Source organism: Melopsittacus undulatus, chromosome 10 (assembly GCF_012275295.1).
Source record: "Melopsittacus undulatus isolate bMelUnd1 chromosome 10, bMelUnd1.mat.Z, whole genome shotgun sequence".
NCBI lineage: Eukaryota > Metazoa > Chordata > Aves > Psittaciformes > Psittaculidae > Melopsittacus > Melopsittacus undulatus.
Window position 1 is genome coordinate 17,084,361 of NC_047536.1, and position 23,081 is coordinate 17,107,441.

The 23,081-nt window shown below is 42.0% G+C and overlaps 1 protein-coding gene across 7 annotated transcripts in view; it reads left to right on the forward strand.

The window, feature by feature from the left end:
- CANX (calnexin) overlaps positions 1 to 22,721 on the forward strand; it is a 41,881-nt gene extending 19,160 nt beyond the window's left edge. The window contains exons 1-15 of one of the 7 annotated variants that reach the window (XM_005147216.3): positions 3,215 to 3,236; positions 10,974 to 11,162; positions 11,619 to 11,692; positions 12,187 to 12,245; positions 12,591 to 12,732; positions 13,994 to 14,075; positions 15,504 to 15,696; positions 16,604 to 16,793; positions 17,528 to 17,641; positions 18,068 to 18,224; positions 18,537 to 18,752; positions 19,167 to 19,286; positions 19,396 to 19,531; positions 19,660 to 19,754; positions 20,346 to 22,721. In XM_005147216.3, coding sequence (XP_005147273.1) covers positions 10,977 to 11,162; positions 11,619 to 11,692; positions 12,187 to 12,245; positions 12,591 to 12,732; positions 13,994 to 14,075; positions 15,504 to 15,696; positions 16,604 to 16,793; positions 17,528 to 17,641; positions 18,068 to 18,224; positions 18,537 to 18,752; positions 19,167 to 19,286; positions 19,396 to 19,531; positions 19,660 to 19,754; positions 20,346 to 20,399 — 1,818 coding nt within the window. In that variant the 5' untranslated portion in view covers positions 3,215 to 3,236; positions 10,974 to 10,976 and the 3' untranslated portion in view covers positions 20,400 to 22,721. The other 6 variants (XM_031047309.2, XM_034066816.1, XM_034066817.1 and 3 more) reach the window with 6 other exon arrangements.
- Positions 22,722 to 23,081: the final 360 nt, after the last annotated feature.

Consider the following 23,081-nt stretch of genomic DNA (forward strand, 5'->3'; position numbering starts at 1 on the left):
TGTCTTATATCCAGACCAAACTTGCACCCATTGTCTTCAATAACTCTGAACTTCTGGATCCCAGTTTTCTGTAGAGTTCCTGTTCCCAGGGGCACTTCCTAGCTTGTGGCATCGGGAGGACGGGTTATCTTCTTCCACCTCAGTACTGTGTCTCCCCAACTCCTTTCATCTATCTGCTAGTGCTCTGCTTCTGGTTCCCTGTTGCTTTTTCCTCTTTCTTAGACTTATCTGCTTCCTCTTGTTACAGTTAATCTATAACACTTCCAAAATTCAGATTTATTAGCTTTGAAAACATCTTGTCTTTAGTATTTTCTTTAGATATCTAGCCCCCCATTCTGATAATGCCAGTGTATCTTTTCCTATCTTTTCTTCAGGACTGCTCTCCAGAGATGTCACTGTAATGTGTTTTCCATGAATAGCAGGGAGCATGGACATTGCCCCTATGGAGATGTGAGCTTGTCTTTCCCTCCTGTAGTTCAAAGTTTGGAAGAGCAAAAGTCAACATTCTCCTGCTGGTCATCTGCCTTGGCTGCCTGCTATCTGTCAGTGTGGTGTCACTAATGTCCCACTACTCTGACCTGCTTGATTTTCCACTCACTTCTTGCCAGTATTCCAGAGAAGAATGAGACTGAGAAGATGGACTACCCTAATGCTTGACATGCAAGGAGAGCACTGGCAATGTGGCAGTGCCCTGCGAGGATTAAGATTCAGAGACTGAGGTTAGAGGGAATTCAGAATGGAAGGTAGCAACTAAAAGTGCCAGAGGTTTTTCTGTCTGGTAACAGTTAAGGCAAGAAAAGTTCCCAAAAATACAGTTATTCAAAGCTGTGGTTATAAACTGAGGATTTATAAACTTATAAACTATGGATTGTTTCTCACCCCTGATTTCTGCCTGTTTGGCTCTGCCAGCCTCATCACACTGCCTTCCAAATGTACTGCCAAAATCAGAGAACAAGGCTCCACAAGTGTTTATCAGTGGAGCAAGGCAAATCTCTTGCAGCAAAGCCTGAACTCACCTAAACTGTTTTCCTTGACAATATCATGTTTGCTGTGTGGTATCTGCCATTCATCCCTCTTTGTTTTACCGCCCCTGCCCTGGCACTCCGTAGTCTAAAAATATCACCTTCTCGGCTGCCAAAGCAGTTAAATCCATGCATGTTTCTTCTGTTCCCTTTATCACCCTTTTTTTTTGTTTGCTTTCTGGATTATTTCCCTCTCTTGTATTGATTTTGCATTCCTTTTATCTAAGTTCAAACACCACAGAACTCACAGTGTAAGGTATGCTTTTAACAGCTTCTAGTTTTTTGTTTTAACTTACGCTGTTCCCCACGATGACAAAGCAGCACAGGCAGGAGCGGGCTTCAGGGCTGCCTGCCTGTGCCATGATTCAGCAGGTTGTAAAAGGAAGGAATGTCTTCTTTTTTGGGAAAGGGTGGGAGAGAAAGGGAAAGCATGTGGGATAGGCATGTGTGTGTTTGACTTCCCTGTGCTTATGTGATTGCAGCACTATTACACTGTCCTGAGAGTTATGTTGGTGTTAACAACCTGTTTCAAAAGAGGGGCTTGAAAGATATTTAGTGGAAAAAATGGACATTGCCTAGATTGAGGAGGGAGCCTGCTAAATTATACTGCTTTGTCACCATTTGAAGCATTCTTCCATGGTGTTTTTAGTTTCCCATTTAAAGCACTCGGTATCTCCTGTGTTGCCGGTCTGTCTGTATCTTCTGTCTCTGGGTGTAGTGCAGTCAACGGGGAGGTTTAGGACCCAGCTTGGGTGCTTTCTGAAAAAAACGTGTTTTATTCCAAACTTCAGTGTAAACAGGGATTTGCTGATTTCATTTCTGCCGAGCCTTATTTCTGACCGCTGAGGCCCTGCTTGCATTGTCCGAACACGGTGGAATTTTCTCTGTGGGGAGACTTATGTTGCTGACTCATTGCATGAACTCAAAACAGATTTATGTTTAGAAAAAAAACCCAAACCCAACCTTTTTCTTTCTTCCTTCCTCCTGCCCCTCCTAAGCAGTATTGAATTTGATATTCCTACAGAATACCTCCTATCTGCTGGAGCAGGCTGCGGCCCACAGACCACACAGGAGCTTGCTTTGAACTGGGCAGCTCAGATACAGCTTTCCATTGAACTGTTCCCAGCTGGAGCAGCTCAGATACAACTTAAAAGTGATGTTGCTGATAGGGTAACAGCAGCCTGCTCTCCCCATTGCGGGCCCTCGTTCATTGCTGTCACATGCTGCTGTACGTGTGTGCGGAAGGAGGCAGGGACTCACAAAACTTAATCTTGGCCCCGTGCACACAAGTTACCACCTTTGGCCTCTACTTCCCAGTCATTACAGCAGGGACAGTTATTTCTTAATTCCCCTGCACTTTTGTACTTCTTCCATGTATGAATGTGCAGCATTTACACATTATTGCACCTCATTAATTTTGCACATACAGCATAGCATAAATCTTTCAGATATTACAAGGCCTTTAAACAAGCAGCTGGCTGAGCAGCACTGCCATGTTCTTAATGCATTGAAGTGTTCGTATGGCTCTCTTAAACCCTCAGTTAGTCATTGAGCAAAATATATTAAGTTTTGATAAACGCCTATTCAGAGACACTGAATTTCTGCATAAACATGAGAACTTGAAAAACCTTTTCTAAGGAGCTAAGGATTGTGCAGGCACACATGAAGATGACTTTGCTGTTTAATACTGTGGTACACAAGACACTCCTCAGAGGCCGGGGTGAGGCTTGCAACACCTCCAGCTGCACAGGCAGACCCGGGGCTCCTCCGCCGCGAGGCCCGAAGCAAGGCCAGCCCCTCGGGTCTTGCCTCAAGGCCGGCAGCAGCAGCGGGGCGAGGTCCGCCCTCAGCCCGTCCCCGCCTCAGCGCCTCCCGCCCACCGCGCTCTGTCAGCCACCGCAGCACTCTCGGACGGACACCGCCGCGTCCCCACCCACCTTTAACGGCCTCCCCTCAGCCAGCCAATCACCCGACACTTCCTGCAACCCCTACAACCAATAGGAGCGCTCCACGAAGGGCAGCGCCGTTGGGGTGTGTTTTGAGGCGGGCTGGCCGTTGATTGGCGGCTGTATGAGGCAATCAGAACGCCGAGCTGGCGGCAGGGTGGGCGGGGAGACGCGCTCTCCACCAATTGGAAAGGCGGAGCACTGTGGGCCGGGGGCGGGGCTGGCGCGCTGTAGATAGGCGGGCGGTGGCGGCGGGCACGTGACGGCGGTGAGGGGCGGTTGGGGGCGCGCGGGGCTGCGGCGGGTGAGTGTCCGTCCCCCTGTCTGTCTGTCTGTCCGTCCGTCCGTTCGTCCCCGTGTCCCCCCAGGCCGCCCTCCGCCGCTGCAGGCCGGGGCAGCTCCGCCACCACTGCGGTGCGGGGAGCGGGCCCACCGCGGGGCATGGCGGGGTGAAGCGGCGGGGGTAGCCGGGGGGCGTGCGGCGGTGGCGGCGGGAGGTTGCAGGGCCTTGGGTGTGGCAGGCGGCGGCGGGCCCGTGTGTGCTCCGGGAGCTGGGGCGGGAGGGGCGGTCGTGCCCGGGGAGGCCTCCACGGCTGGGCTGGGCATGGGGCTGCTGCGGTGCCCGTAGGCCTCTGAGAGGTCTGACGGGGAGCGGGGGGGGTTCTGGTAAGTTCCGGGATCTCTGGGATGGGGAGCGGCGTGGGGGAGGGCCGCGGCCTGAGCGGGGCCGGCGGGAGCTTCGGTGCTCCCCCTCCTCGACGGGGAACGGCCTCTGTGGAGAGGGAGGTTATGGTCGGAGGTGAGTGTGGGTTGGCGTGTGGTGTGGGGTTTATCTGGCTGCTTCTTTTAATGCCGGCCGCGAACGCGTGGAAATAGCGTTGAGCTCCCTTAAAATGCTCCCCATGAGTGGGAGGCCCCTCAGAGCTGAGTGAGGAGGCGGGTGTGGAGCTCAGCGTCGGGCCTGGTTCGGGCTGTGTGAGGGGAAGCAGAAGTCTCTGGAATGGGGGAGTTGAAGGTGCAGAACTGGAGGCCCAACAGGTGAAGTACAGCTGAGAAGAGCCTGCAGCAGCAGTGTCTCAGGATTTGAGGGACTTCAATTCATGCTTTGAATTTTACCACCCAAGTTTCACTTGTGTTGGGTGTCTTCAAAATGGTATATAAATGAGATCTTGGTTCTCATTTTTGTCTGAAGAATGCATCATGTGCTTTTAAAACAAAAAACTACAACCTTTGAATTAAAGCATGCATAGCCCCATGCTTTCTTGTCTGTACTGACTTTAAAAAGAGAACTTTCACGTGCAGTTTTGTGGTTAAGAACTTTCTAGGCTGTAGAAAGGGAAATGCTGCAGGTAGCTTGGTTGTGAATGGAGGCAGAGATGGATTAGCAGTAATGGTAGTAGTAGTAAAAGTGCAAACTTTGTCATTCTTAGTGTTAACATAATTGATGCTGCAGTATTTCGGCAGAGCATTATGGAAAACTCTCTGAAGCTTATTTAGAGCATGTTAGATGTCTCAGAGCTAGTCTCTAGGAATGCTATGTATTTCTAAAAGCAGTATGGTTACTTCACATTGTAAATTAAGCAGAGCTGACACACAGGTTTTTTGGGACATTACCCACTGTGGTTTGGGTTATTGCTAAAATACTGCAAGGAGATAGGGAACTATAATAATGTATGAGATAATGCAGATAAAATGCTGGTTAAATGCTGGTTGAAATAGGCTACTTCACATTCACTCTGATGCACTTGAGTGACTGTAAAGAAACCTCCTTACTGTTGATTTGGTCACACTACACCTTTATCCAGAAGATGGAAAAGCTTTGAGTTGAACTTTGTGTCCATAGTAAGGATCAGTATTTCTAGTTAACAGAAGGGAAAATGCTTGTACAATTCACAGACATCGTTGCAGGCTGTAATAAGACATAAACTGCTTCCTGGTATCAACAGCTGTCCTAGGAAGCAAAGCAATAAGAAAGCTTGCAGTCTTTGTTAGATTACCCTCTCATTCGATGTGCTGCAGCACTTCCCCCTAAGTAAATGAATAAATCCTTTACTGAGAATAGACTATGACTTGTACTTAGCCCTGCCTTTTACTTCCTTTTCTGAGCTTTCATTTTTCTGCCTCTAGCAGTGATCATAGTGTCAGCCTGTTCTTGCTGGAATCAATTCTATAGCAGGGCAAACTTAAATTGATTTCTAGGCATGATGGTCTGAAAGATCTTGGGGCACCTCCAGATCTCCCCCACTTAATGTAATTTTCCTAGCAGCCCATCTGTTTTATGGCCAGAAATTCTTGCAGTTCTTGTCTTTGCCCTCCAAGGACTTCCAGTTCTGAGGGAACAGTCTCCCTGCTGACAAACAGTACATGGTGTTTTCTCCCTTGCTGTATTTGTGCTATTGCACGTTAATTTTAGAAACTGGCATATTTGAAATATTTATTAAAACCAAGCTTTGTTGCTGCCACCTTTCACACCTAATCCCTTGCCTGGTTTGTGCTCATTGCAGCCCGAACAGAAGTCAGCTTTTTCTGTGGGGCTATCGAGCCCTCCAGGAGAGGTCTGACTAATCCTCTCCTGGAGAATTTCCTCAAATCTGATATAGCAGTGTACCCTCTCCTTTAAAAACAAAGAGGGAGGGATGAGAGCAAACCACCCTCCCCACATAACTCCTACCTTGGGCCTGTTGCAAGCAAGGTGGTTTGAATTCAGCCACGCCTGCTGTTCATTGAGGTATGATGTTAAGGGCAGAATCTCCCCAATGCTGCAAGTTGTCTAACTGTAAAATGAAGCATTTAGGGGGAGAAAAGTGTTTTCTACATCGTATGAATTGCTGCATATATATGAACATAATTTTATTATACCCCCTTAGAGGGGTGGGAGGTAATGTACTGGTTGCTGAAATTACACTGTTTGCCCACACAACTGTTCAGCTTTTCCATAGTGTCCATCTTCCAAGTCTGCCTAAAGACAAGTGTAGATGACAGAACTGCACTTGAAACTATGGCATTAACCCAGCTGTGCTCCCAACAGCTTTCTTTCCTTTATCCTTGGACTGTTTTATCTCACAGCACTTTCACTTGTCCTGCTACAACTCTGCCTTTGTGTTGCAGCTTGGACTGAGGTATTGATTCAGGGTTAAAATAACATGGCAGAAGGCTTCTGAGCCATCATAAACCTGCTGCAGCGCATCATGAGGCTGTGTAAACAGTTACCCTGGCACCGCAGAGGAGCTGCGATGTGGAAGGTGGAGGGATTGTGAGATATAGAAGAGGTTTCCTCTGCTCTTGCCTATTTCTGACTTTGAGAAACTAGTGAGCTACCAAGTTGGGTGTCCAAGCCTTTGCTCAGAAACCATACAAATCTAATTTGAGAGGGAAAATGGGTATCTGTGTCTCGGCCTTTCTGTTCTTGTCTCCTTGCTTGCTTTTTTTGTGTTCTGATGAATTTTGTCTTTTGTGTCTTTGTAACTCTTTCTTCCATAATTCTTGCCTTGCATGAGGATGCCTTGTGCTTGTTTTTACTGGTGTGTTTCCACTGTAAATACCATACTGAAATCCAGCATTTGGAACACAGAACTTTACTAGCAAATTTTGCTCTTCCTATACTGAAGTCATTCAGCTATCGTTTTGGATGCTGCTGAAATAGAAATCACTGATCTTCTTCCAGTTAGATTTTTGGGGTGTAGTTTATAGCAGCTTATTTTTAATAAGGCCTATTTCATCTGTCTGTTATTTCTTTAAAAAAAAAAAAAAAAAGAAAATGAAGTAGTAAACTAGATAGCCAGTAGCTACTGAAATGTAGTTTACACATTCTGAATTACGCCTTGTTAAGGACTGGCTTGATGAACCACTCAAATAGATGAGTAACTGAGGAGAGGATTAAACTGGTTTTGCAGGCTCGGTTTGACCTGACAGGGAAGTTACTTTCTAAATAGTATGTTCTGTAAGTATGATAGCAAAAGGACTTAAACATTCTTTGTGTGGGCCCTTTTGCCGCCTGTCCTTCCCCAGGACATGTATGTTGGAGAGAATGGAGACAACTGTCTGCTATATGGGTCCAGTGTTTGCAGGGTCATGCCAATCATTAAGATGAACTTTCCCCTTTATGGCCAGTGAAAGAAGAATTCTAAGTAAAGATAAATCACTGAAGCTGCATGACTTCCTTTGGAGGCCTTGAAACACAGAGGTAGCAATCACTTAGCCCTAATTTGGAGTGCCACTTCTATGAAGCTGATCCTGTATCTGAATCTCGCTCCAGTTCAGTTAGTTCTTATTTTGTGAAGTCTGTACTGTAGCTGTTCCAGGTGGCTATTTTAATTGTTCTGGTGCAGCTCCTGTCAATTCTAAGAGAAAATGTTTCAGCCTTTTAACAATCAGGTGAATAGTGCTTAAGTGTCAGCCATGAGTTCTCTGGTGTAGAAGCCTGGCTGTGGATGGACACATGGAAGAGAATAAGTGATTTGTTAGCCCTGGCAGTCTCAAACTCTTTTCCTTGTTATTACTTTGGTGTTACACTGCAGTAGTTTTTCTTCAGTCCAGGTAGTGCCAATGTCTGTGTCTGAAGACCTCACTAAAAGAAAAGTTCATGAAGTTTTGGTCATCTCTGACTTGAAGTGTTGTTACTGTGAAAATGAGGGTTGCACTAAGGCAGAATGGAAATGTCAGAAGCTCTTGCTTATTATGAAGGAGTTCCTTTGTTAAAGTCTTTTGGCTGTTGCATGGTCAGAAATACACTAACCTTCAGAAATATTACACACTTCGACCTAAAGGGAAGTGCAGGCAGAGTCAGAAATGGCTAATGGTGATGATAGCTTGGAAATTGGACACTTCACGGGAGAAATCTGATCATAATGGAGTAGGTGGCTGTGCATCTGAAGGTTAGACTATAGTTGAGGTGACTAATTGAACACCTGTAGTTGCTAGCAGCTTAAACCTCCACTGAAAAATGGGTTCATGCTTGTTTTACACAAAACCTGAGTTTCTTCTCCCCTTCTATCTCCTATTTAGAAATAACCTAAATTACTGGGGCGTAGTTGTGTTTACGTTGTGTCTCTAAGGATTGTGTGAAGTTGAAATTTTCTCCTGCAACAGCACATCCATTATGGGTAAAAGCAGATTTTTCAGCAAAGCACACATTTACGTTATTTAAATTGTTCTTCTGAGAACATGGTTGCTTCTATTTCTTATAATGTAGTTTGTATACTGTTAGAGATCAGCAGAATAGGGAGCTTGAAATGACAAGTGGCATTTGCAGGAGGTGCTGCTAGTCTGTGCTCAAGGTGTATGAGTAGTAGCTTATGTTGAGTTTTGGATTGATTTAATATGTAGGAGGTGTCCTAAACAGCTTTTTGTAGGGATATGAACTTGTGAATACTGCTTGCCAATGATTGGAAAGAGGCAAAGATGTGAAACTGGATTAGCTTCTTTTCATGTATGTTAGCTGTCTTTGGAAGAGGGGAAAAAAAGCTTTCTTGGGGACTTGAACAGGTTGTCTTTCTACCTTGAGAGATGAGGTTCAGTGAGGCCTCAGATTGAGACAAAGCACAAACTGGTAAATGTATAGGGTAGATACTTATGGTTGTGTTAGAAGCACAAAGTGGTATAACTTCTGCCCTGCTCTATGCGATGCTGATGGAATTGTCTGGTTTCACAAGGGTGCTTTGGCAAAAGAATTTCTGGAGCAGCTTTGCCTGCAGCATGTGGCTTTGCTGTTTATGTGTTAGCATTTAGCAAAGCCCATTTGCTGCTAACAAATACTTCCAAAGGGTTGTAGTTGAAGTGGAATTGTGAAGTACATAATTATTACATATGGAGTCAGTACTGGCATGATTTAATTCTTTCACTAAAACTTTATTGCTAGTGGTGAGATTACTTAAGGGATTATTTGCATGCTAAGTCATTAATAGCCTTTGCACAAGCTAGGGGGGAGGTATGCAGGAGCTCCCAATTGGCTTATTTTTAGTCTTGCTATAGTTTTAAGAAATTTCTTTGTACCACTTTGCAAATGATGAAGTGGTCACTCTATTTGCATAATATAATTTGAAAGCAGTTGTAAAACTTGGGTAAAATCATCCTGAATTCAGTTCTGTGGAGAATGTATTTAGTGAGGCCCTGTTGGTAAGACAAAATTCAGCCTTTCCCTTGGAAGGGTGTCCTTGTACCCATCTCACCTGCAGTTGCTTCAGTCAGACAGAGCTCTGAAGATCACTTTTTCAAATGGAACCTCAGGCTCTTGTGTTCTGTAACTGCTTTTATACTGGTGGGCATGAGTTTGTTCAGAGACTCTGTTACCTGCACATGAGGAACTTCAACTTCCAACTGCTTGGCAGTTCTCATTCCTTGGCTTTATATTGGGGTTCCAGTAGTAAGAGCTCTGACCTCTTCTGATGTCAATGACTTGAATTTTAGCTGTGTGCTGTACATTAAGCAAATTAGCTTTACTCATATGTAACAACACTTGAACGCTTCTGTCAGCTGTGAATGGTGGGGCTCAGAGGTGTTTGGGTGCAGTTGCCTGTGCTGTGAGGGGGAGGGCTGTGAACTTGCATTTAGGCAATAATCCTCAAGGCCATCACTATTGTTAGAGAACTGGCTGCAATTGCATGTTGCTGTAGTGACAAACTGGACGTGACCTCAGCACAGCTCTTTGAAATACAGTTTTGTGGTAGTTATAAAACATCCCTTCTGTTATTAGATGTTAAAGAATAATCTAAGGACGATAGATCTGGTCTGCAACATAATTTTGGAGCATTGGATAGTGCTGATAAACACTGAAGACTGTAAATTCTTTCAGTTGCCTAACCATGCTTTGGAAAGTTTAAGTTTGTTTTCTAGCATGATCTTATATCCCTACAGGCACCATTAACTCTGCTTGAGTTATGTTTGTAAGTCCACAGGGCTACAGCCTGAGGCAGGAGTGTTGGGAAAGGAGGGATGTTTTGTTTTGTATTGGCTTCTAAAAATTGTTAGTCACAACTCTGGTTTTTGAAGAAAGATTTGGAATGTGATTCAAAGGAGAAGAGGTGACAAGGCACAGGTTATTGTGGCAGATAAAACTATGAACAGCATGCTCAGTGTTGCCTTCTGCATCAACAGAAAGGTGCAGTGATCTTGTAGTTTTTGTAGCAAGAAAGTCAAATTGAAGCCTATTTTACAAGATTGAGCTACAGCTTGCCAATGACTACCATATTTCAGGTGTGATAATGTGCTAGGCACCTTAGAAATAAGTGTGATAAACTAAGTGTGATATTTTAATTCTGTAGAACCTCAGTTAAAATATTCTTCTTTGGTATCTTGTTAAATTAAAGATTGAAAGAGGGGAATCAAAGCAATTGTCTGTTAAATAGTAAGAAGTTTTCTTCTGGGCCTACCTCACTACCCTCAACTGCTTATAGACATCTGCAAGTAGTATCAGTGTCGCTTGTAAGACCAGGATAAAACCTGGGAAAGGGTCAGATGAATGAAAGTATCCCATGGTTGAAAGGACAAACAAAATACTGAACAGGAGGTAGAGGATCGATTACTCTTTGCTTGAAAGAGCTAGCTAATTGTATTTCAATTTCTGAACTGAATGGAAATTCCAGTTGCTGCATGATACATTTAAAGTCCTTTGTAAGTAAGAAATGGGTTTTTCTGCTTAAGCTTTTACACTTACAGAGGTTGTGGTGCTGTGCACATGGCTGCTGTCCTGCGCCTTGTTGCAGTGTAAACAAAATAGACGCTTCTGCAGCATGATCTGCAGGAGTTGTACAAGTGGCCCTCTGCTCAGTTAATGTCTGCTTTGTATTGAGTACTTAGCTTTATGCTGTATTTCTCTCTGGCTTTTAGAGCTGTCTCAACCAGCCAGATGCAGTAAATAACAGAGCTGAAAAGATTAGTTTGCACTTTCCCTTCAGTGGTATGACCAGGCACTTTATCTGTTTTCTTGGGTGCTTGGTTTTGAGAAGCAATACTATATGTTCTGCCTGCAGTGCTGGCTTGACCTCTTTGCCTTGTCTGTCTTACTCAGATCATGGAGCTGAAATGGCTGCTGTATGTGACCCTGCTAGCTCTTGGGACTCTTGCTGTCCAGGCACATGATATGGATGATGACAATGATGGTGATGATGTAGTTGATATTGAGGATGACTTGGACGATGGCATTGAGGAGGCAGAAGAGTCAAAGCCTGAAATGAGCACTCCTCCTCCAACTCCAAAGGTTTGGCATGGGACTTCTTTTAAAAGATAAAATTACTGGTTGTGTTGTGGTTAATGTGAGTCTGATCAGAGTTGTCTTTGCTACCATTTAATATGTTGTGATTTTATTAAAGATGTTATCTGGGAGTAGGGCTTGGAATTAAGCTTAGCTGCTTTGTTTCTATTCTCATGTCCCGTGCATTTTTCCTGAGGACTTAGATCCACCGTTGAAATCTGTAGTGTGATTATCAGGAGTTAGTCCTAAGGTTTCCAGCTAGATAGACTTCTAGTTGCAGACAAAGAGCACAGTAGCTTGGCTCAAGCAGCAGTATTTACATAGCTTCTATATTTATGCTGCAAGGGTGTTCCAGGTAAACTCTACTTGAGTGTAAAGTGGGAATGTGAGTTCTGTGACTGTATTTCTTTAGAGTAGAGAATGTGCTCTGAAAGGTGTGTAAATGCTCCTCTTCTCTAATAGGTTACCTACAGGCCCCCCGTCCCAACTGGCGAGGTGTATTTTGCAGAGTCCTTTGATAAAGGGACTCTTGATGGGTGAGTATTGCCTGAAGTATTCAGTACAGCAAATAACTAAAAATTAAATCCTCTCTAGAGCCTGTGTTACCCAAATTGAATCTAAGGACTATGGTTGGTGAGGATTACAGCAGTGACTGGATGAGGCTGGCTGTTAAAGTACTGAGTTAGTGTTGCCTTAAGTTCTAGTAACAAGGGGGAGGTGAGCCATATGTGTAACATTTTAATCCTCATCTGACTTCTTACTTGGGTAAGCAAGTACTACTTACTTATTGAGGTACTACTTCTGCTTTTTACAAGATCAAGACATAGAGACCATGATCCTACTTTGAAGGGGGACAGAGAGTGGCAAATGCAGAAAGCTTTGCAGGCTTGGGGATAGAACTCCTGGATGGATCAAGACACTGGGGTGTAATCATAGGACAGCAAGGGCTGTATTATTTTAAGGGCAGGATTTTTAGTGTGCATGTGTGGAAAAGTATGTTTTTTCCAACCACTGGATGTCTGTCTTCTAGATGGATCCTGTCCAGAGCCAAAAAGGATGATACAGATGATGAGATTGCCAAATATGATGGTGAGTCCAACCTGGGTCTGGATAATATAGAGTTTCTGATGTATTTTGTCATATCTAAAGAAGTGGTACAAGTCTTTGTTTTCTGTTTCTCAGTTAAAAGTATATTCGCTGAAGGACATGGGAGAGGTGGGTTTTATACCTGGCTAGCAATATAAGTGTAGTTCTGATTCAGCCAACATATCCACTTGGAGATTTAAAAATACCTCAGTGAAGATGTTATATTGCTAATTTACTAGTGTGCCCTGGAGGGTATTATTGCAGAATGCTGACTATCTTGCTCAGAACTAAGTTAAACAAAGACTGTCTTGAACAAGTTTTGATAGCATTTGGTTAATTTCTCTTCAGGTAAATGGGAAGTCCAAGACATGAAGGACACTAAGCTTCCAGGAGACAAAGGACTTGTGTTGGTAACCCGAGCCAAGCACCATGCAATTTCATCCAAACTTGCAAAGCCTTTTGTATTCGATACCAAACCCCTTATTATACAGTAAGTAAAGGATAACTCCAGGTTCTGTTATTTCAAGGGTGACATGATAGCAGGCTGAGGTTAATTCCGTAACTGAGCTTTTGTTGACTGGGGGTCTAGATGACACATGATGCTGCAACCTATTATTACACTGTTTAAGTAAAAGTAAAATAGCAACCCAGTTCCCAAAGTGGGAAGTTAAGAACAGGATAGTCCCTCTGAAGCCTGAAGAGGAAAGAAGTCCATAAAAACTAGACTTGGTAACCTGTCTTGGGACTTGAATTCACTTGATTTAATTGCAGTAACAAGGTCAGGCAACTGACTTCTGTACTGCTAATTGTGGAAGTCCGTGTCCTTTGGAACAGAAGCTGGTATGTATGTAGGTCAGTGCTCTTCCTTATGCAGTAAACTTCCCTGTTTCTAAGGTGGAGTGGACAGAGTGGTAAAGATACTCTTGTCCTTCCTTTGTCTTAGTTCATCTGCCATGGGAGATGACCAGTTTGCCTAACTCTGGCCATGACTGATGTAGAAAAAAAGCTGTTTGCATGTATATTAGACTCCCAAGTTAGGGGTGGGAGGGAAATAGTTCAGTAAGAACTTTACCAGTTTTAACCAAGAGTAAGCTGCTTCACATATGCACAAGATAACGAATTGGTCACTTTGCTTTGCTTGACTTTTTAGTTTTGGCTCAAAATACTAGACTAAAAATAAATCCCAGTGGTCATCTGCTCCAGCTGCTGGCACTGAGAGAGGATCAAGCATACTTAGCCTATTCCTGACAGGGATGTTTTGCCTTTTTCAGACTCCTTGGCATCCCTAAATATACTGTTGCATACTTATAACCCTAAAGGGGCTTCTTCTAGGATCCAATTGTTGTCACTTTGATAATCTTGCAGACTGATTTGTCTGTCTGCCGTAGTAGTTGTAGAGAAAATAATTGGCTTGCCTTAATCTCTCTTTCAGTGTTTTGCGTACTGGAACTCTTTCTTCCTTCTCTGTGTTTCTAGATCATGATCTTCTAGACCAGTACTCAATTCCTTTAATCTTTTCTGTCAGGTTAAGTCTTCTGAATCCTTATTATTTCTTGTTTCTCAGGCCCTTATGAATATTAGTCTTTAGGGTGCAGTGTGTACTTTTAATATTCACTAGGAAATTTAAAGCAAGCAACAACAGAACAATTTTACTCTTAATTTGTAATTGGAAATTGAAATTGTGTATTTCAGAAGTAACTTTTCCTTATGTATAACACGTTCTCCACTTCTCTGTCCAAAACTAAAATTAGGTATGAAGTAAACTTCCAAAATGGAATAGAGTGTGGTGGGGCCTATGTGAAATTGCTTTCAAAAACCCCTGAATTGAACCTGGTGAGTAATGCTGCTACTTTGAGTATTAGCTGTGAAAGCAAACTTTCTCATACTGCTTCTGCCTGAAGAAACCCCTTCAGTAAAGGCAGTGGGGCTTATATAGGGCCTGATCTCCAGAATACTTTACACTCAGCATTTTCCCCACTGTTTCCAGTTGGAGAGGGTAAATATTGAAATCTTCTGGCTTCTTGAGTGAAAATTCTGGAGTTCTCTAGTAGCTGAGCAGTTGTAGATCTCTACTTAAGTCTGCAATCCTTCAGATTTCGTTAGGTTCTAGGACCAAAGAAGATGTGTCTCATAAGAGTAGCCAGTGTGTAATGAGAAACCATCTCGGGAAGCTCTTGGCACAGAAGGAAGATCCCATGTTTTATTGTCTAAAAGAGACTAATGCAAATAACTAAAAATACACCTTACATTTATTGTCTTTTGATATGTGAGTTACTGGGTATATTTAAAAATGGTCTTAAGAGGTTGGTGTGGATGTAGTATTACATGTTCAGCTGTACACATGAGCTATATAGAACCATTTGCTTCATAAATGACCCTCAAATGCATTGTCTTAGTGTGGTCAATGGAAGAGACCATGTTACAACTCCTAAGAATTAAGAATCATTCTCTCTCCTCTCAATCATATTCCCACCTGAAGTGGTTTAGCCTATTCAGACAAAGCTTAACTGCTTTGCAGAAGCTTTTGTAGCCTGTGGGTTTTCTTTAGCCATCTTCCTAGACTTTATAGGAAGTACCTTTTATGACTTGTTACCCATCCTTCTCCATTCCTTCTCCAGCCTCATTGCAGGTATATTATTAATATAGATTCCAAAGTATCCTTTTAAAAAAAGGACACCCAAGAGACTGTTTGTCTAAGCAGTTTATGTGCATTGAATTTTAAGCTACCATTAGCAAGAGCAGATAGACTTGTTTGCAGTGCTCAGTGGTGTGATTATATCCAGCTAGCTTTCAGACTGAGACTGTACCACAGTTTGTAAGTGTAAACAAAATAAAAATTGTCCTCACTTCTAATGCTGCTTATCACTGTGTAGAAGAAACTCACTGGACTAACTACTCATTATTACCAGTAAATGATATTTCTGTATTGATAGCTTTTAAAATGCTTATGATAATATGGAGATATACGTGCAACATTGTGGTTGTTAACTTATCTTTTTGATAGCACTTGAATAGCTGCTGTTTTCCACATGAGAAGTAGAGACCAAATGTGCAAAATCAAGCAGCTGGGATCATGCTAGTGTGTTTTTGTTTTTTTTTTTCTAGAGGCTTGTATTCCTCATACAAACTTTATTATGGGTTCTTCACTGCTTGATAGCCAAGTTGCAAAATAATCCCTGATGAATTGGGAGTTCTTATGCCAGGCAGTGACTTAAACTGTATTTCAGAATACTGTAATGAAGTCTTGCCTTGTTTTTAAAGGATCAGTTCCATGACAAAACTCCATATACAATCATGTTTGGCCCTGACAAATGTGGAGAGGACTATAAATTGCACTTCATCTTCCGGCACAAAAACCCAAAGACTGGCAGATATGAGGAGAAGCACGCAAAGCGTCCAGATGCGGACCTGAAGACTTACTTTACTGATAAGAAGACCCATCTTTACACTCTAGGTATGATGACTGCTCATTATGCGTGTTAATAACTACTGTGTTTCCTGAATTAAAAGCTCATAAAAATGAGCCAGATGAATGGAATATTTGTGTTGACACACCATACTACTAAAGACCACTTGAAAGTTCTTAATGCAAAAACTGGTCTTGTTTTACAAAGGCTTATTTCTTCTTTGCAAGAAATCTTGGTTTATGTAAGAATGGTCATGAGACCTTGAACTTGGTAGTTAAAGGAACAGTTGTAAGTAACTTGATCTGCTAAGTATATCCAAAGTTACTATCACCATTTATATAAAACTGCTTGAATGCTGTCTCCTAGTAATTTTGGACATGCTAGGTTTTAGATTTACACTGATGATCTATGCTTTTTTTTCTTGCTGCTTTTATGGTACTAGACAAAGTCAGTGGGTTTTGAAGTACAGTGTCTGGTCTGGTATATTAGTTATGACTAGAATATTTCAAGGAATACTCAGGAGAATCTCTAGCCTCTCCTACTACAGAGGCAGCAATGGATAAAGAGGAGTGAGATGAAAATCCTGCAAGTCAGTAGTAAGGAGACTTATTTTTGAGTAGAATTGAATATATACATTCTTGCTACTAAGGGAATACTTAACAATGCCAAAGTCAACTTGCTGCAATAACTGGTAAATGGCTTTAGAAGCTTCTTTGTGCTTTCAGCATATTTAACATAGGACCCCTGTAATGAGTCTTCTTTCACAAGCTGAGATGTGGTACATCATCACTAGTTATACTTTGGCATAAGGAGAAAGGTTCATATAAAACAGTTGCTGGGTAGGTGGTAGCTCGGTTTGCTGAAGCTTTAGTTGTACAATAGGGATGAGTGATGCTGTATGATGCATGCTTTCTATCATTTATGTAATGGCTGCATCAACTTTTTTCCTTCCAGTCTTGAATCCTGATAACAGTTTTGAAATCCTGGTTGATCAAACGGTTGTTAACAGTGGGAATTTGCTAAATGATATGTCCCCTCCTGTGAATCCACCCCGAGAGATCGAAGACCCGAATGACCAGAAGCCTGAGGACTGGGATGAGAGACCAAAAATCCCAGACCCAGATGCTGTTAAACCAGATGACTGGTAAGCTGTTGGAGGAGTGGAGCTGAAGGACACCTTAGCTTGATAATTCAGTCCTGATCAAAGTCTTTCTCAGATGACTTATAGAAGGTTTTGAATCTCACCCTTGTAGTCAAACCACAGTCAGTTTAGGCATCTGAACCGCAGTTCAGTAGAAAAAAGCAGAGTCCATGTCCTCTGGAAATTACTGTTTAGTGCTCCTGTTGCTGTGCTGGCCATAGATAAAGGTTTTGCTGAAAGAGCTGTGCTAGCTGATGCTTTCATCCTTGGTGAGATCAAAAGATGAGCTGCAGAAGGTATAGCTAAGATATTTGTGTTTGTTTCTGCAATACATAGTTCCAAGAGACTGAAATATCTGACGTACTAAATCAGAAACTGACACCAGGTTTCTGTCTTTGAACCTGTAGTTTGTGAACCACAGACTCAGTTTCAAGCTCAAATGTGTGGTTGCAGCAATGACCAAGATACAGGCTTTGTAATAGACCCTTTCCAGGTTGATTCTAAAAAATCAGTAGTATTACCTTACAGTTGGTGTTACGACTGTGCCATGAGGCACACATCTGGGTAACAGATTGCAGTGTAATTCTGGTCCGAAATAATGGCGTTGCCCTTATCCTATTGGCAGTGAAGAGGGCTGGTTGTCTAGATCAGTGAGCTTTATCAGAGTCTGTAGAGTTATGCCTTGGAGTTAAGAACTTTTATGTCTTGTATGTATTAATATATAATCTGTTTTCAAGGGATGAGGATGCTCCTGCGAAGATTGCAGATGAAAATGCTGTGAAGCCAGAGGGCTGGCTGGATGATGAGCCAGAATATGTAGCAGACCCTGATGCTGAGAAGCCTGAAGATTGGTATGTTTACTGCCTGTTGCAAATGACAGCAAGTGTTTAATGGCTTTGGTGCTGGTTTTTAGCAAGTTAGGTCAGTGTTGCTTGCCAACAAAGTTGGTGATTCGTGCTGTCTTGCTTCAAAAATAGAAGGCAGAGTTGGTCTGGGGATTCTTATCTTTTTACGTTCCCCTGTTCACTTGTCAATTCTCTTGTGATAAAAGGTAAACAGGGCAGGGATGGTCCCTTTGCAAGTGTACCATACTTGGAATGGGCAGCGGGAGAGGCTCTCCTTGGAGACTGGCTTTGGTTGTGCTTCTGTACCTCCAAGTTGTTTCTTGAAATCCTTGATCCTTCTGTGGTATCTGTATCTACAGATCTACGCTATGTCTAAACCTTATTCTGCATAAAGGGAAGAGGCAGATTTCAACAATTAATTTCCCTTTTCAGGGATGAGGACATGGATGGTGAATGGGAGGCACCTCAGATTGCAAATCCTAAATGTGAGGCAGCACCTGGCTGTGGTACCTGGCAGCGACCAATGATTGACAATCCCAACTACAAAGGCAAATGGAAGCCTCCTATGATTGATAATGTGAACTATCAGGTTGGTGGTTTCATTGCTTAAACTGCTGGCCATTGTATTTCTCTCAGAAAAAACAGAAGGATTTAGATTCAGCAACTGTATTTCAGATAAAAATCTGTTGTGATTGTACTGTTTCAAGTGGAAACATTGAAAGTGTTTGCTTGGCTTCACTTATTTGCAGCACAAATGAGAATTGATTCTCAAATCCTGACAAGTTGCAGGTAGACATTACGATTAAGTGCAGTGGATTGGTCTTTCACTCTGTTCAAAGTGGGCTGGAAACTAAAAATTGCATTGTAGTAGGCAAGGCTGAATGTCTTTTGTCTTTCCTAGGGCATTTGGAAACCTAGGAAGATCCCAAACCCAGATTTCTTTGAAGACTTGGAACCTTTCAAGATGACTCCCTTCAGTGCTGTGGGACTTGAGTTGTGGTCAATGACTTCTGACATCTTTTTTGACAACTTTATTATCTGTACTGAAAGAGCTGTAGCTGATGATTGGGCCAATGATGGATGGGGACTGAAAAAGGCAGCCGATGGTGCTGCAGAGGTGAGAAATAAATGTTTTATTGTGTGTTTGGACAGTAGGAGCATTGCTGCTGTTCCCTCTGTGGTCTTTATCAGCATCACGCCCATATGTACCAAGGATGGGTGTTATGCTAAGCCAGACTAGCACCTCCATTCCTAATAATAATATAGTAATGATTGCTATGAGTAGCTATGAGTACTCATACTCACTGCTCTTTTGTGATGTTTTTGCTCTGACAATTGGACTGTTAGGTTTAGCTTAATTCTTAATTTGTAAACTATGGAAAAAGTACTTGTGCAAGTTAGCCTTAATTTTTTGAGGTATGAATTGCAATGTTTAAAGCTGCAGAAAGCCTATTTGAAATTGTGGAGCTTAAACTTAACTGCTGTGACTTGCTGTATGGGATGAAATGTGACAGTTCTTTTTATTTTATAGCCTGGTGTTGTGGGCCAGATGATGGCAGCTGCTGAAGAGCGTCCCTGGCTTTGGGTGGTCTACATCCTCACTGTGGCTTTGCCGGTGTTCCTTGTTGTCCTTTTCTGCTGCTCTGGGAAGGTATGAATTTAGCCCAGTTGTAAGTAGTATTATGCTTAAAAAAAGATTCAGCAAAATATGCCTTTATGTCACAAGTCACTGCCTGGTTTTGACAATGTTTTGTTTTTAGAAACAGCCAAGTGCTGCAGAATACAAAAAGACTGATGCTCCTCAGCCTGATGTGATGGATGAGGAGAAAGAGGAAGAAAAAGACAAAGGGGACAAGGAAGAGGAGGAAGAAGAGGAAGCAAATGAGGAGAAGCTAGGTAGGTGAGCTAGATATTCTTGAAACACTTCAGAGGGTTATCTCTGATAAACCAGCAGGATTGGCAGACATAGAGTAAAGCCAACGGTGAAATCAGAAATGAGAATGAGGTGGTTTTATTTCCCTTAGGAGAGAAGCAGAAAAGTGATGCTGATATAGGAAATGCTAGTCAAGAGGAGGAGGAAGAAGAGGAGGAGGAAGAGGACAGGAAACCTGCATCAGAGGTAAAAGTGCTTAATGTTTGAGGGAAGCTTGTGCATTTATTTTTTTTTCCTCAAGTCATGTAGAACAAGCTTTACTGACATGTTAAAAGTTAACCTGGTGCATGTGATACTCCCCCCTGGTATCAGAACTGAAAAACTTAATCACCCTGCTGAATAGAAGTTTCTGTGGCCACCTTCAGCAGAGCTAAAAGCACTGCCCTGGACCCTGCACTGTGAGAGGAGTGGGACTGTGGAATGCATTCTCTTGAGGCAAAAGGTTTATTCAGCTTTGAATGCAGCCAGGATGTGACTTCTTAAGTGCTCCACACTGACATAATGGTTGACTTAAAAATGGGTGGAGTGTTGCTCAAAGTTAAAGGGATTTTCACAGCAGCAGAAGCTGCTGACTACTCTCAGCAAATAGTGTATGTCCACTGTGAAAATGAGAGGATTTGTGTTTGCATGTATAGAAAGGAAGTGTGTAACAGCAGTAGGTACTTTCAGAAATGAAATTCTGAAGTAAATAATTCTTTTAGGTTAGCTCAGAATGTTTTTTTAAGGGTGTTCTTAGATTTTATTTCCTTGATGTTTACACACATTACTTTCTTGCAGGAGGAGGAAACTGTGAATAGATCACCCAGAAACAGAAAGCCAAGAAAAGATTGAAAAAAGTCATAAGAACTTGATCTGTAATTTTTTTTCTTTAATTTTTTTCTCCAAACATGGTTCTGGGAGAGGACCTTGGACACCTTACATTGAAACTTGGACAAACCTCAAGATTTCACCATCCACAGGTTCCAGTCACATTATCCAATGTAATGGAGTGTCTAGCAGTAAAATCTTTGCAATCATCTGTTTTAAAGAACATCATTCCTGTAGAAAAGAATGCATTTACTAGAACGGGCTGTGGATTTTGGAATGTAACATAACTAACCTTTTCAGTTTTGGTTTTAAATATTCTTTTCAGTTTTTAAGTAGATTGGTAGAACTTTTCCGGTCACAAACTTTTGGCTTAATTTAATATATTAATTAGTGAAGAAATAACAATGAATCTTGAAAGTGCTAGATGATACAAATGCAGTTTTATAACTAGGTTTTTTTACAAGTCTGTAAATTCCTAAATGCACCAATGTCTTTATATCCCTTAAAATTTGATAATTGTTTCAAGAAAAGCTGTCAATGTATTTGACAACCCCTCTGCTGCCCTCAAAAGAAAACTGGGGTGTGGTGTATGGGGAAACCAGTAGTGAAACTTTCTAATCAATCAACTTTGTTCTTTTGGGGGCAGGGGAAAGAGGAAGGAGGGGTGGAAGGAAGGGGTTGGTCTCTAGAACATGCATACTGTGCATGGCTAAAGCCCTGTTAAGTGTTGACAAATTATCTAGGATTTGGAGTGGATCATCTTAAGGTGGCATTTAATTCTGCAGACCTTGCAGATAATGGATTTTGTTAGTTCTTGAACTCTTTCTGTGTAAAGCTAATGGATTGTGGGGGGTGGGGTTAGACTACTTCCCCCTTTCCTCTCTGTTCAGCCACTGATGCTTTCCTTTCTCTGTGACAATACAGCTTTTTCTGAGTGCAACTTTGCCTCAGTTGCTGAAGCGCTTCATGTTCAGCTCATTGTCAAACTCTTATTTTTATAGCTAGGTGTACTCCTTTCCAGGGTCCAAACACTGGACAGGACAGTGTCCCATATCCTCTCACTGTTACCACTGTATGTCTACTGTAGGAATGGGGGAGGTAGTTGGGTAGACAAGTTGAACTGAGTATTTGTTAAGGAAAAAAACAAAAACCCAAACAAACAAGATGTCAGTATTGTAGGTGGGGAAGGAGCATGTGGGATATCTTAACTGGTATGTGAAACTGTTTAAGTCTTTTTATCTGCTCTTTCATGTAACAAATGCATCCTAAATTATATTGTGAATGTTAGGGAGTTCCAATTCCAGCTGAATAAATTTTTTTAAAGCATTGAGTCTACCATATTATACTGTTTCAAACACTTTTTCTTTTGTGGAATGCAGGTGACCACAGGAGCATACCTCTGAGAGTGAGATCTATGTAACTTCATTACACTGTACCAAATATGTTGGCATTTGGATGTCTGTATAGATAAATTTTTGCCTTTTGTTTAGAGTGAAATTAAATGTCCTAAAACTACTCTTCTTGCACTGAATTTAAACACTCCAATGTTGTTTGGTTATAGCATAGGTTTGGTTTGGGAAGTGATTCCTGGGGGTTTGGGAGGGAAGAGTGTTGCAGTTACCTTGCAAACAATCTAACCAGTTACTAAAAGACTCTTGGTTTGGGGTTTTTTTGTAAAACACCTTTTGCTGCCTGTCCTCCTTATGTTGTATCCCTTGGTTGTTGTGTTTGAAATATTAGTGCTCACCAATGCATAGCAGGATTTCTTGATCTTTCTGCAGTGTGCAAATAAACTATTGTAAGCAAGATACTGGAAGTAATTTCAGACTTCTCTTGGGAGCTATTGCATGTTCAGAATGCCTTTGCCTGTTCAACACCTGGTAAATACTGCTCCTTATTGCAAAAATAGCTTATACTCTGACATGGAATATGTCATAGCTTAAGCATTGCTACTAGCTTGTTCTCAGGACTGTATTTTTATCAAGGAGCAGCTGCTATTTATTGACTCTCAGTCCTTTGAGATGAAGTATAATGTAAATTATTTCAATTCAGCTAGCATTTTGAGCACAACATAAAAATCTATTGTTTTTTTTATCTTCATATGCAAATTGCCTTAAATTCCCAAACAATTCTATGTGCATATGTGTTCTTTCAAAGCATCAAAAGCGAACTTAAGGTCTGCTATCAGCTTTTAAATAGTGTTATATTCAAGCTAATTGTAAATCTACATTTGCTTCTGCTAAACCTCCTGAAAAGTTCTCTTTGTCTGCATGTTACAGCCTTTTTTGATACCATAGTGTATGCTTCTTAAATAATCACTACAATAAATGAAGACTTTCCAAAAGGGATAGACAACTCAAGTTACTTTTTATCCTGCTTTCTGACTTGGGTGGCTCAGTTTAATCTCAGAATCACTTTTATTTGTAAAGCCTTGGAGGAAAAATTTACTGAGTACTTTTTAAAGCATAGCTGTGATTTCAGGGCACTGAAGCGCTGTTACTGGTTGTAACTGAACTAGGTTTGGGATTGTTGTGAATATGTGAAGGTGTATTTGGGTGTTCTGTGTCTGTGCACACGAATGTGGCAGCTTCTGCGAGCGATGCAGAGGTGTGGGGGATGTCAGGCTGAGATGGTGAATCGAAACAGGGACTAGGAGCAGTAGAAATGCTGAAAACAGGTTTTTCTCCTGGAGCTGGTGCTCAGTGA